This window comes from Myotis lucifugus, unplaced genomic scaffold, assembly GCF_000147115.1.
Source record: "Myotis lucifugus unplaced genomic scaffold, Myoluc2.0 scaffold_2, whole genome shotgun sequence".
Lineage (NCBI taxonomy): Eukaryota > Metazoa > Chordata > Mammalia > Chiroptera > Vespertilionidae > Myotis > Myotis lucifugus.
Genome location: NW_005871050.1, coordinates 14,020,584 through 14,035,392, shown reverse-complemented (window position 1 = coordinate 14,035,392; position 14,809 = coordinate 14,020,584). Strand labels below are relative to the sequence as shown.

Below are 14,809 nucleotides of genomic sequence, written 5' to 3'. Positions count from 1 at the left end.
TTATACTCAGTTATTTCTGCCTATAAACTTTCCACCTTTTTAAGCATGGCAACACTTACTGATCATCAAAATCCCAGCTCGACATCACTAGTTTGAAAAAACCTCCCAAAATGCCCCCACACAGATATGATCACTATCTCTTCTGAGCTTCCACAGCACTATGTAAATACCTCCAATATCGTTCTTATTATATAATGCAAAATGTTATCTCTCTTTCTAGACTATGACTGCTTCCAAGGTAGAAATCAAGTTTTTTTGATCTGCAACCATCTATAATAATAAAAGTGTAATATGCAAATTGACTGAATGGCCAAACAGCAGAAAGACTGTCCGGACGAAGCCCAGGCTGCGAGAGCCGAGGCAGCAGGGGCTGCAAAGGCCTACTCTTGCATGAATTTCATGCATTGGGCCTCTAGTAGTATATAATAATGACTAGAGGCCCAGTGCATGAAATTCGTACACTGAGGGGGTATCCCTCAGCCCAGCCTGCACCCTCTCCAATCTGGGATCCCTCTCACAATCCGGGACTGCTGGCTCCCAACCGTTCGCCTGCCTGCCTGCCTCATTGCCCCAAACCGCTCCTCCTGCCAGCCTGATCACCCCCTAACCGCTCCCCTGCCAGCTCGATCGCCCCCAACTGCCCTACCCTGCAGGCCTGGTCCCCCCCCACAACTGCCCTCCCTTGCCAGCCTGGTCACCCCCAACTGCCCTACCCTGCAGGCCTGGTCACCCCCAACTGCCCTCCACTGCCGACCATCTTGGGGTAGCCATCTTGTGCAAGGGCATGACGGTCAATTTGCATATTGCCTCTTTATTATATAGGATAGGCAAGAAAGATACAAAGTGATCTCAAAGGCAGTAAAGATGATGTCAGCATTGGACAGGTTTGTTTTAAGTCCATAGATATCCTAATACAAAACATAATAAAACAAAGTTCTATACTACAAACCTAGTTTTTACAAACTGACAGGCTAAACAGTTGCTACATTAGAGATCATTAATCAAATTCACATACATACTCTTCTACATCCTGGATCCAACAATATAAGCACAATACTAGTCATTTATTACCCAGTTAAAACACAAAAAAAGCCATTTTTAAAAAAACATGTGAAGACTTCTCCATACATCCTGAATGCCAAAAATTAACATTTTGGAGAGAAGGAAGAAGTATCTAGGTAATCCCATACTTCCCATAATTTGTGTATAATAGAGAAGTCTAAAACCACATTGGTTAGAACTTGGCCTCTCTCTCCATGTGTTATGCCTTGATAACAATTAAGAACTTTAACTTCATATCCAACCTTGAACTCTGTATGGGTAACAAAAGATATCAGATTTCCATACTTCATAAAAGAATTAAAGTCATTTACTTTATAAACACAAAGTTATAAAGCATTAGGGCTTCAAAAATTAAGATTTGAGAGCCTAGGACCAACCTTAGAGTGCTATATGGCTGCCTAGTCCTCTCCCCCACCCCCGGAATGGACAACCAAAGATTCTTAGCAGCCCACTTGACTTACATGTACATAAAGATCATCTAAATCAATAAGATTAACTTGAAGAAGTACTGCTGCAACTCTGTATAAGGATGAAGGAGTCTCTCCACTTGGTTCCTTGAAAAATAAAAGTTTCTATTTAGTGCATAAATTACAACTAAAATCATATCCTTTACCAATATTTAAGAAAAATTAGCTCAAATAACTCTTGTTCAACAATAAGCTTCACTGCTCTTCCTGGGCATACATAACATCTGAATTCAGGACAAAGAGAATTATGTCTACATCCCTTTCCACACTGAAGCATCTTTTAATGAACTCAAAGAAAGAAGTTTTGAAAATGGACACATTTTACAATGCATGCTAATATTTGAATAAAATCTAAAAATTAAATAGAATAGAGAGATTTTATACTGAATATTTAGTTTGAATGTATTTATATGTGTGTTTTCTTAACTTGTTTTTTCCAAGTAGTTCTCAGTAGAAACACAGAAACAAGACTGACAAACATGGGAGTGTAGAACCATCTGTGTCTGCTTTTATACTGTTTTCCCTATTCTTTCATTTCTTGGGTTTTGTGCTAATTATATGTGCTTGTCAGCTGATTTCTTCTCAAAAACAGGTGTCTATACATATTACACATGAATAAATCAACAATTAATTAATTAATAAAATGTGGAATGGCCAATTAAGGCCAGTCCAGTAAACCCTTCAAAGACACAGAAGGATCTTTAAATGCTATTGAAAAGATTTTTCCCTAATTTTTAAACTATTGGAGGTCAGATGAATGGATGAGTAAAGTGAGGACAACCAACAATTACTAAATGGCCAAATGCAAATAAAAAGCAAACAGTGACAATATATTATGTTCTGCTTCTATTTAACACTGAAAATGATATATTTGTAAGACTCCCCGTACAATTGCTATAGGTATTATGCACATAACATGTGAAGCTAATCAAACTAATAGATGTTATATAAAGAAGGCACTGTATCACTGTAATTTTTAAGAAAGGTAAATTTTCAACTTAAGTTTAATTCTAAATATTTATAAAAGGTTCTTTAGTATCAAGACATTTTCTCATAAAAACAAAAGATGATCAGGAATGCTTTCATTATTCCCATTACCTCTGTTTAAATGAGTCACTACCAGAATCCCCAACCACCGTCAACTTCCACACTCTGATCCTCATATTGCTCTGCACAATCCTGTTCTGTACTATCCCACCTTTCTGCATTCTTGAAAATCTTCCATGGAATCCTCTGGAATTTATGATCCATTCTCAGCAAAGCCCCCTACCTTTCCTCTAATTATTCCCTCCACTTTCATGCTTAGAGCCTAGCACTCCCTAGGAATACCACACCCACTGTAGCCCAGTCAAATGGTAGCTACTAGCATTTTCCCCAGACCCTTAATAACTACTAGGCTCAGAGGTGGGGTACAAGTCGTCTTTGCTTTTTTATAGTTGTTTTCAGATTATTCTCCCTCCACCCTCTCTAAAGCCCAGCCAGCTCTTAATTTCCTATTACTCACTATCCTACACAACTGCTGTGATCTGTTTTCATTAATTGTTGTCAAATAAGGTTTTTTTTAATGCTTTCAATGCTTTAAATTAATTGAGGTTTGTTTTGTGGTCTCTAATAGGGTCTAACCTAGGGACTGTTCCATATGCACTTGAGGATAATGTGTAATCTATTATCACTGGATGGAGTGTTCTATATATGTGTGTTAAGTTTAGTTGTTTTATAGAGTTCAAGTGCTCTATTTGCTTACTGATCTTCTGTCTCATTGTTCTATCTATTAATGAGAGTGGGGCATAGAAATGTCCAACAATTATTTAATAGAACTGTTTATTTCCCCCCCTTCAACTCTTTTAATGTTTGCTGGACATATTTTGAGGCTCTGTTTAGTGCACGTGTGTTTATAACTGCTGTATCTTCTTGATGGGTTGACAGTTTTATCAATATATAATGTTCTTTGTTGTCTACTATAAAAAATTTATCTTGTAGTCTAGATTGTGTAATATCAGAATAGCCACCGCAGTTCTCTCCTGGATACTGTTCGGATGAGATAGGTATTTCCATACTTTTACTTTGAACATATTTGTATCTTTGGATCTAAAGTGAGTCTCTTACAGATAGCATACAGTTGGATCATGGTTTTTTATAACTTCTGCTGAACTTGTCTTTAATTACAGTTTATTCTATTTACATTTAAAGTAACTACTGACAAGGAAGGACTTCTGCCATTTTGCTAAGTTTTCAATATGTCTTATACCAGGTTTTATTTCTCATTTCCTCTATTACTGACTCCATTTGTGTTATTTTGGTAGTATACCATTTTGATTTCCTTCTTTCGTTTTCTGTTTATTCCTTATTTTCTTAGTAGTTACCTTGGGTATTATTACAATTAACATTTTAAACTTGTAATAACCTAATTTGAATTAATACCAACTTAGTTTCAATAGTACACAAAAACTGCACCTATACATTTCTATCCCTCCCTCTTTTATAGTTACACTTTGTGTGTTGATTCGATTTATAATTATAGTTTTATTCCTTTGTCTTTTTTTAAAATGAATTTTATTGATTTTTTACAGAGAGAAAGGGAGAGGGATAGAAAGTTAGAAACATCGATGAGAGAGAAACACGAAAAACATCGATCAGCTGCCTCCTGCACACCTCCCACTGGGGATGTGCCCGCAACCAAGGCACATGCCCTTGACCGGAATCAAACCTGGGACCTTTCAGTCTGCAGGCTGACGCTCTATCCACCGAGCCAATCCGGTTAGGGCAATTCCTTTTGAGCCATAGAAAAAAAAGAAGAGCTACAAACCAAAAAAACACAAGATTGGCTTTTATATTTAACTAGTGTACTTTATTTCTTCATATAGCTTCAAGTTATTGTCTAGTGGCCTTTCATTTCAGCCTGAAGGACTACTTTTAGCATTTCTTGTAGGGCAGATCTACTAGTGATTAACTCCCCCAGCTTTTGTTTATCTTGGAATAACAATCTCTCATTTTTTTGAAGGATAGTTTTGCTGGATATAGAATTCTTGGTTGACAGTTTTATTCTTTCAGCATATATGCCTTCATACTACCTTCGGAAGAGAAATCAGCTGCTATTCTTTTTAAGGATCTCTTGTACCCAGTGGGTCACATCTGTTTTGCTAGTTTCAAGATTGTCTTTGTCTTTCAACAATTTAACTATAATGTATCTTGGTGTAAATCTCTTTTGAGTTTTTCCTGCTTGGTGTTTGCAGAGCTTCTTAGTGTAGCTTCATATCTTTCAGATGTTTTCAACCACTATTTTTTTCAAATATAGTTTCTATCGCTTTCTCTCTCTCCTCTGCTTCTGGGAGTCATAATGCACATATTGGTACACTTAATGTTGTCATATAGGTCTCATGGGCTCTGTTCATTTTTCTTCATTTTTTTTTCTTTCTGCTCCTCAGAATGGGTAACCTCAGACTTACCAAGTTAGCTACTATTTCTTCAGCCTTCTCAAAACTCCTCTTGCACCTCTCTAGTGCAGTTTTAATTTCAGTTATTGTACTTTTTTATTTCATAATTTCTCTTATAATTATTTCTTTATTGATATTCTGTCTTATGAGACAGTGCTTTTCTGGTTTCCTTTAGTTCTCATGGTTTCCTATAGATCATAAGTATATTTAGGACTGTTGATTTAAATTATTATTTTACTAAGTCCATTGCCTGGGCTTCCTCATGGATAGTTTCTATTAATTTATTTTTTATTGTGAATGAGCCATGTTTTGTTTCCCTACATGCCTTATTATTTCTTGTTGAAAACTAGACATTTTGAATATTAAGAAGCAACTCTGAAAATCAGATTCTGCACCCACTCTGGGGTTTATGATGCTGCTTATTGTGGGTTATTGCTGTTTGCTTATTTAGTGAATTTTCTGAACTCATTTTGTAAAGTCTGTATTATTGTCATGTATGGCCACTGAAATCTCTGTTCTGTTAGCTTAGTGGTCAGTTTGTGTTTTAAGTTTTCTTAGAGGCCCAAAGCCCTCAAGAAAAAGAAAGAAAAAAAATAATCTCCCAAACTTTGCACATTGGCTCTGTGTGCATTAGGGCATTCCTCAATACTTAGCGAGGCCATTTATAACTTTGCCTTAGTCTTCACTTCCTGCTTGTGTAGAGCCTGAAGGCCAGAAACAGAAAAAGCTTAGGGTCTTCTCAGCCCTTTTCTGAGTACACATACAGGTCTGGGCATACACATGGCCTTTTTTCCCTACTACCTGGTATATTCATCTGCTTCTTAAAAGTCATTAAGCCCCCCACATATCTCATTATTCAACTTCTTCCTTCCCAAGTATTCAGTCTCTCTCTTGATTATTCAACTTTTGTTTCTTGCTCCAGACTGCTAAAGCCAATAGTTGCTAAAGCCAAAATGCTTTGGGCAAAAGCTGCCCAAGTGGTAGGGATGCTCCCATTCAGGCAAAACAGAGACAGGCCCTTGCCCGAGTACTTCAGTGAACAGCCAAATAGGTCGAACCTATGGTTCTTTGAAAACAATTCTTTATATCCTCTGGTTTTGGCAATCTTCACTAGGAGTGAGGGCTTCTATCTTCATGGCCACCATCTATCTGGGTGTAATGGATAGTAGGCAGGCAATTTAAAATGTCACAGTATTCTCTTATCCCAAAGCAGTAGCTCTTTCTTCACTGAGGCTTTCCTTAAGATTTTTATTAAATTCCAGAATTCTGTAAAAGTTTATTGATAGTTTTTGACAGCTCCTTGGTTGCTTTTATGGATGGACAGAGCTCTGGAGTTCTCTACTCTGCCATTTTCAGTGTTGCCATCTGTGGAGTCCTGGATCATTGCCCTTTATTTAGCACTGCCCTTCCGATTCACTATCACTCTCTCCAACTCGATTCCTCTCTTAATTTTTAGAGATTTTCATATACATATAAATGATACTTCCACCTTGTTGGCCTCCTGGTTTTTTTAACTTCTCTTCCAAAAATCGTCTCCTCTACCCATCTCAGCTATTTACTACATACATTAACTTTAATACTACCAATAGCTACTACCACTCAAAAATGCCAACTTCACATATCCACCCTCAAGTGGGTACTTAATGATGCTGGCCAATCATATTCTATTCCATTGTCCATTAACTCTTCCACTTACCTACACAACTATTTCGTACCTTCTCTCCTAACCTGTAATACCTCTTCTCTCATTCTCTCTCTCAGCTGATGACCTTGCTTTCTATTTCAGTGAGAAAACTGGAGTAATCAATAGAACTTTTTAAAACTCTCACCATCATATCTACCCACCTACCAACAACTATAATTACATATGCTGCCTTTCCACCTGCTATTATAGATGAATTCTCTATGGTCCTATTTAAAGTCAATCTATCCACTTATGTCATAAATTCTATTCTCTCTTTCGTACTCAAGAACACTATTCCAGTAATTCTTTCCTCTCTCCTACATCACCAGTTTTCCTCCTTTCCACTCAATCATTCTGATCAGCATACGTGTTTCTCTCTCCCATCTTAAAAAAGAACTTATCTTGAACTCACCCCTCAATCCCATTAGTCTGTGTCTTTGTAGTAACTCCTTTAGAGTTATCTATTCTGTCTCTAATTCCACTCATAACACTATCCCAACTCTACCAAAATGGCTAGTTTTGACCTTTCTGCTGATAAATCAAATGATTAATTTTAGTCCTCATCTTAAATGACCTATCAGAGGCATTTAGCAGAGTTGATCATTCCTTCTCCCATTTAGTTTCCAAATTTCATATTGTCTATTTTCCTCTTACATCATACGCTCCCCCCTCCTCCCAGACCCTTTACCACTGAAGTGCCCAAAGGCTCAAACCCTCTCTTGCCAGAGTCCAATTCCAGCATGTGCAGCAGGGCTGCATCTGGGAATGGCTAAAGGCATTTTCCCAAACCTGAATAGGACACATTAAATTGATTGTGGCTGCCAGACAGTTAAAGGGCATCTTAATCTACATGTTATTGCCTCCTACTGGCCAAAGACCTGTACAGCAATAGGCTAATTCCCCCATTCTGACAAAGGACTCTGTACCAAACCCTGACCCTTTGAAGTGTATATCTCTGCCTTGCCTCAGGACAAACTGTGTTAATAAAAAGCATGGGGTCCTGGGGACGAAGAGAACCTAAGGCCTTAGACTTAAGATCTTAGAACTTAGCTCCTTTAACTAAGCTCCTCTGACCCCCAATGCCTTTCAAAATTATATTTTGTCTCCAGACTCTTTAGCAGTCTCTGGATTCCTATGTCATCTACGCACAGCCCCTTCTCCAGATTCCTGAACCCTTCTTGATGCTGGGACAAGAACCCCGGCATTCTCTTGTCTCTCTATAACCAACCCCTGATGATTCCTTCCAGTATCACAATTTTAAGTATCATCTACACACTTTTGACACCCACATTTCTATTCTAACTCAGTCCTTTCCATGGAACACCAGATCCATACATCCAGTTATTTACTCAACATCTCCACTTGGATATCTAACAGACATCTCAAACTTAACATGTCCAAAACTTAATTCCTACCAATAACATTCCAAATCTATTTTACCTGAAATCTGCCCTCAGTTGATAACACCATTGTTTTAGCTCCTTGATCCAAAAACATCCTTAACTCTACTCTCTCACATTCTGTACCTAATCCATCAGTAAATACTATTGGCTCTACCTTCAAAATATATTCAGAAACTCAACTTCTATTGCTACTATAACCATATCGATTCTTTAAAAACCTAAGTCAAAATACAAATGCACTTTCTCTTTTTGTCTCTCACACACACACCGCTCATGCAACCATTAGAAGTGGCTACTAAAGAAATTCCTCACTTTAATAGCAAGTAATTAATAGAAAAAAATAAAGCATTTGTCCTGCCTTTCCAGTATAACTTTATTTCAGGACAACTAAACAATCCAACTTGACAAGGGATAACTCTTCTTTATAGAAGAATGACAGCTAATAAATTTAGAAGGCATGCTAAAATTAGTAAATCAATAATTTGAAACTTTAAGGAATTAATTGACTCAGGAAAGGATCATCCATGTATTCTAAATCACTTAATGTAAGGTTGATGAAAAAGTGGGTTTTACAAGGATAACCAAGTATCAGCTTGCAGATAACCTGATATTTATAAGGGAGGAAATATCATTGCATAATGGAAGGATTAGACAGTTATCAACTTACTGGAACATTAAAAGTCGGACAGATATTGGATGTTATACAATATAAAACATAATGCACAACCCATGAAGTATTTTTGCCTGAACATAATCAAGTCAAGCCTTTAGACCTAACTCCGAGTATATGAGAAAGACAGGGGACAAAAAAATTAAATCAACCATGAAAAAGCAATTAGATAAATTCAAAAGGTGGAGTCTTCTATGGGAATAGTTTCCTCAATAAGTTGATACCTTTAAAGAAAGGGGAGATACTATTCTAAATTAAAAGAATTCTAACAATTAAATACAATGTGTGGTCTTTAACTGGATCATCATGTGACCAGACCAGTTGTAAAATGCATTTGGGGTGGGGGGCAATTTGGGAAATGAATATGGTTTGGGTTTACTATATGATAGCAATCTAGTTAAGTATGAAATTGGTATCATGGATCATGGTTAAATAGAAAAATGCCCTTACTTTTAGAAAGTACAAACTTGCCCTAACTGGTTTGGCTCAGTGGATAGAGCGTCGGCCTGCGGACTGAAAGGTCCCAGGTTTGATTCCGGTCAAGGGCATGTACCTTGGTTGTGGGCACATCCCCAGTGAGGGGCATGCAGGAGGCAGCTGATTGATGTTTCTCTCTCATTGATGTTTCTAACTCTCTATCCCTCTCCCTTCCTCTCTGTAAAAAATCAATAAAACATATTTAAAAAAAAAAAAAAAAGAAAGTACAAACTAACACATTTAGGAGTAAACATTCATGGTATCTGTAACATAAATTAATATTTTCAAAAAAGTATACCAACATGTTACTAAACTTACTTTTAGGTGAAGGAGTTATGGGCATCTATTATATTATACACTCTTTCCTATATGTTTGAAAATGTTAATAAAGTGAAAAAGTAAAAAGAAACAAAATGAAAAACCTAAGTCAGATCACATCACTCTCCTATTCAGAATCCTCCACTGGCTTCATTCAGCATCACAATAAAAAACTTTGTACTAGCTCTGTGTGATCTGATATATAGTCCCTTTTCTTTGACCTCATCTCCTACCGCTCTCCCACTCAATCACTCTGATCCAGCTACACTAGTCTTCCTGCTGTTCTTCAACACATCAGCATGCTCACACCTTGAGGCCTTTCTTTGCCTGGCTGTTCTCTTTGCCTGAAGATTTTTCTCCAGATATCTGTACAGTTTACACCCTCACATCCTTCATTTCTTTGCTTAAATCTCATCTTCTCAATGAGGTCTCCTCTCACTATTCTATTTAAAATTGCAACCAACAACTCCAGCACTCCCAATCTTCCTTAACTTGCTCTATACTTTTTTGCCCCATCTTACTGATCAACTTCTAGCATATCATATAATTTGCTTAGAATGTCAGCATCAAGAAGGCAAGAATTTATATTTGTTTAGGTGTAGCCCCAGCACCTAGAACATTACCTACTACATAAAAGGTGCTCAATCAATATTTCTTAAATTAATGAATTTAGATTATAATAGCACCTAATCATGGTATCACTGTTACTACTACTGTATTTTGAATCCACAAATCAAGGAGCTGTGATATGGGTGAGAGTCATAACCACTTTCCTCTTTCCTGTGGCAAGACAACTCCAGCCAAGTTTGTCTTTTGGTACCCTCACACTTTCTAGTACTCCATTCTGCCTGTCCTTTGTGCTGCCCCTAAATCCTCTATCACAGCAATCCCTGTTAGGAGGATCAAGCAGATATGACTGTCTAACTTTCCAAAATGATCATGTGCTCTAAAATTGCTTTCATCTCTTACCATACTTCCAAGTCAAAAGCACTGGGGGTGCAGCAGCCTGCTAATCCAAATAAGTCCCAACTGGTAAAAATATGGGTTGCAGGCAGGAGGAGTGAACATTATCAGGTAGTGATTGAAAGAAGGGAGGGTAGAGTAAGATAAGGGACTAGCATAAAGAGTGACCATACGTGCCTAGGAGCCAATTCCCAGAGTTACATTCTCTAAGAGGCTCTTGATGTCCATAGCTATCCTTACTTTACCTCCAAGACCACAAATTACCTTAAATCTCTGACATTTCTTCCCCTGCCCTTAGTGGTCCTTAAGACTACAGATTCTCACAGCAATAAGATAGCTCAGGCAATAGAAAAAAAGGCAATAGTTTTATACAGAGCAATATGAGGGTTATCTTTCCAATAATAGGTTACTTCTAAATCAAATGTTTCACGGTTGGGTATTTCTTATATAATAAAAAGGCCCACTGTCTATTTTTTAAAAAGGATGATTATTCCAACGTTGTCAACCCCTAGGGATATTATAATTCAGCTCAAAAAGTGTTACTACCATGAGGAATATTTTCATATAAAAATTTAATTCTAAAATTCACATTTAACAAATAATACTTGATGTTATGCAGTAGGTCATTACTCACTGCACTATGCTCTGAAACCTACAGTCTCCAAAACCCTAACCTATATTCTAAGTAATCCCACCCAAGTTAAATTTCAGTTACCCTGTCATTTTAGCAGTTGGCTTCATATTCTTAAAGCCAAAGCTATCATGGTGCCTCTTAAAATGTGATGAAATACTTGAACTTCTCCTTCCCTGTACTAATAGTGGACTCCCTGGTTTCTGGTAGGAACAGGAACAGCTGTCATCACTAATTTTTAAGCAAAGGTGAAGTACTCTTGCCCAAAAACCCTACCATGTGTCTTATTTGGTATCAAAAAGCTATATGCTTTCAAGTTCTGATCTGATCTCTATTCTGGAGCATCCCAGATTATGAAAAATAAAAGACAAGCAGAGGCAATAGGTCATATATCACTTGAGAATGCTAAAAGAAATTGTCTTACTATCCTGAACTTGAGCTCCAGAGGACAGGAATAGACATGCTCCACCAGAGAATCCTCAGTGCCTAGCAAAGCAACAGCATTTCATAAACCAGCGGTTCTCAACCTGTGGGTCGCGACCCCTTTGGGGTTGAACGACCCTTTCACAGGGGTCGCCTAAGACCATCGGAAAACACATATGTAATTACATATTGTTTTTGTCATTAATCACTATGCTTTAATTATGTTCAATTTGTAACAATGAAATTGGGGGTCACAACATGAGGAACTGTATTAAAGGGTCGCGGCATTAAGAAGGTTGAGAACCACTGTTTAAACACTCAATAAATGAGTATTTCTTGCCGAAACCGGTTTGGCTCAGTGGATAGAGCGTCGGACTGAAGGACTGAAAGGTCCCAGGTTCGATTCCGGTCAAGGGCATGTACCTGGGTTGCGGGCACATCCCCAGTGGGAGATGTGCAGGAGGCAGCTGGTCGATGTTTCTCTCTCATCGATGTTTCTAACTCTCTATCTCTCTCTCCCTTCCTCTCTGTAAAAAATCAATAAAATATATTTTTTAAAAAAAATGAGTATTTCTTGACTAGCTGAGTACCCCAATCCAAGTAGACAAATTAAGAAAGATATAACAAAAGAATAATGGAGGCCTTATTACATTAAAATCCTCCATGCTATCAAGAGATAGACCACTCATTTATAATTAGTGAGCATTTACTATAGACTAAGCAGTAAATTAATCAAGAGAAATTAGTAAAATATAGACCTTGCCTTAAATGAATCACAATCTGGCAAAGGAGATAGACATAGTTTATTCTAATATAACCTGATAAGTGCCAGAAGTCTATGTCACATTTCATGAAAAGAGAGATCAAGAAGTTACTAATTCTGCATGACTGAACTATCAGCCAAGACTTTATAGAGCAAGTAGCATTTGATCTTAAAGAATAAATAGTTCACAAGATTAAGACCAAGACAGGTGAGACGGCTGCATAAGAATATTTTTCTAGTTTAAGAAACTGCTTGTAAACAAAGGTCTGTCTATACATAGCAATGTCTATACCAGCCGTGGGCAAACTACGGCCCACGGGCCGGATTCGGCCCGTTTGAAATGAATAAAACTAAAAAAAAAAAAAAAAGACCGTACCCTTTTATGTAATGATGTTTACTTTGAATTTATATTAGTTCACACAAACACTCCATCCATGCTTTTGTTCCGGCCCTCCGGTCCAGTTTAAGAACCCATTGTGGCCCTCGAGTCAAAAAGTTTGCCCACCCCTGGTCTATACCTTAGTTCGGGAAATGGCTATTACTTTAATATCGCTAGAATATCAGATTTGAGCCCTAACTGGTTTGGCTCAGCGGATAGAGCATCGGCCTGCGGACTCAAGGGTCCCGAGTTCGATTCCGGTCAAGGGCATGTACCTTGGTTGCGGGCACATCCCCAGTGGGGAGTGTGCAGGAGGCAGCTGATCGATGTTTCTCTCTCATTGATGTTTCTAACTCTCTATCCCTCTCCCTTCCTCTCTGTAAAAAATCAATAAAATATATTTTTTTAAAAAAGAATATCAGATTTGAGGGGGAAAATCACTGAAGATGAGGCTGGAAAGAAAGAATGGGGCTAGATTGTGACTAGCCTTTTCTGCCATGTTTGTAAGTTTAAATGTCATCCTCCAGGCAAATGTGTTTGAGCAGTGTATCAATTAGATCTCTTTTAGAATGTAACAGTAGTAATAATATGAAAGATGGATTGAAAGAGAAATAATCAGAGGCACAGATTTACTAGATAACTACTGTAGTGGTTTAAGTGAAAATTAACCAATCTTCACTGTCTACACAGTAAAATTCTAACTCAACACAGTATTTAAGACTCTAAACCATCAAAAGTGCACCTACCTTTCCAACTTCACTTCCTGTCTCTTCTTTGCCCCGCATCTTACAATCCAGCCACATCTGACTATATACCATTTCTTCAATCTCATACTGTTATGTCTTCACTCTCACACTATTTATTACTTCTGCACTAATAACTGTCAACAAACTCCTACTCATCCTTCAAGTAACAGGTTTTTAAAAGTTTATTATTTATAAAATCTTCCCTAACTCCATCTCTCCCAAAGCAAAATATTTATTATGCTTTCCCCTAGACTTTCATATCACATCATTCATATTACTAATACAGTACTTATTACACCTCATTGTTAGCTATCCATTCATCTATTTCCTCTGGCAGAATGGTGTAGCTGAAACTAATCATTTACAAATAAAATTCATATTAAATTGTACATATAAAATCATGAAATTAACCTATAGATACAGATAGATATAGATACACACACATATTTTGTTACCTGGTAAAACTTGAATTTGAACCCAAGAATATGACACAGTGTTTGCGGTTCACACATACTCATGTAAGATTCTAATAAAGATATAAAGAAGTCATCATGTTCTGGCCTGCATTCAAACACTTCTAAAATGACATCCAAAACTCTATTGGGATCCAGATTAAAGCATCCTGCAACAGACGAGATATACAAAATTCAAAAGTGATTATACATAATTTCTAGTAAAGCCATTAAACTTCAGGGGTGACTTATAAAACTATTTTTAAAAACAACTTCTTTTACAAGTTTGGTTCTCCTGTCCCAGAAGGAAATCTTTAAAATTTTTAAGATCAAGTCCATTCCCCACATTTTACAGATGAGAAATGTTAACTTTCCCAGGATTACAAAGTGAGTTAATAATGACAAGGCTGTGCTGGAGCCCAGGACCTATGACACTAAGTCAAGTAAACTTTCTTCTATCAGTTCTTAATTAATCAGGCTAGTGAAAGAGATCCACATTTTTAACTCTTAGCAAAATATAAAAATGAAACAATGCATTTTACAAGTTAAGCAAATAAAGAGGTTTTTTTTAAAATGTTTTATGCAGAAGTAATCTGGAATGTTGATAATGAGTTCATGAAAGTAGACCACCATTATTTTGTTAAGGGATTATAAATTTATTAGGTAATCTGGATATCAGATAGGCTAAGCCCCAAAATGGCACCAGCCTAGACCACCATTTTTAGAACCACTTTGCAGTTTATTTTATATACACAACAAAACTACAAAATATAATTGTACAACTGATTTATGTTTATGGGTTTTGGTAGCATTCTAAAGGGAAAACAGGTATACTACTGATTCTAAAGAGATGAGTGAATACCAAGGAGTTGAGAACATAAAAAGGGAGTGTAGATAACACAAGCAAAAAGAAGAAAATAGATGATCTAGGCAGAGC

The 14,809-nt window shown here is 37.1% G+C and overlaps 1 protein-coding gene across 17 annotated transcripts in view; it reads right to left on the bottom strand.

Annotated features, from left to right (window-relative positions):
• The window catches only part of THOC2 (THO complex 2), a 125,231-nt gene that overhangs the window by 56,143 nt on the left and 54,279 nt on the right, over nucleotides 1-14,809 (bottom strand). For all 17 annotated transcript variants that reach the window (XR_002830524.1, XR_002830521.1, XR_001348936.2 and 14 more), the window contains 2 exons: nucleotides 13,876-14,042; nucleotides 1,524-1,616 (listed from right to left, as the gene is read on the bottom strand). Coding sequence is in view for 13 of the 17 variants with exons in the window: in XM_014458799.2 (XP_014314285.2) it covers nucleotides 1,524-1,616; nucleotides 13,876-14,042 (260 nt within the window). In the remaining 4 variants the exon portion in view is untranslated. The remainder of the gene's footprint in view (nucleotides 1-1,523; nucleotides 1,617-13,875; nucleotides 14,043-14,809) is intronic.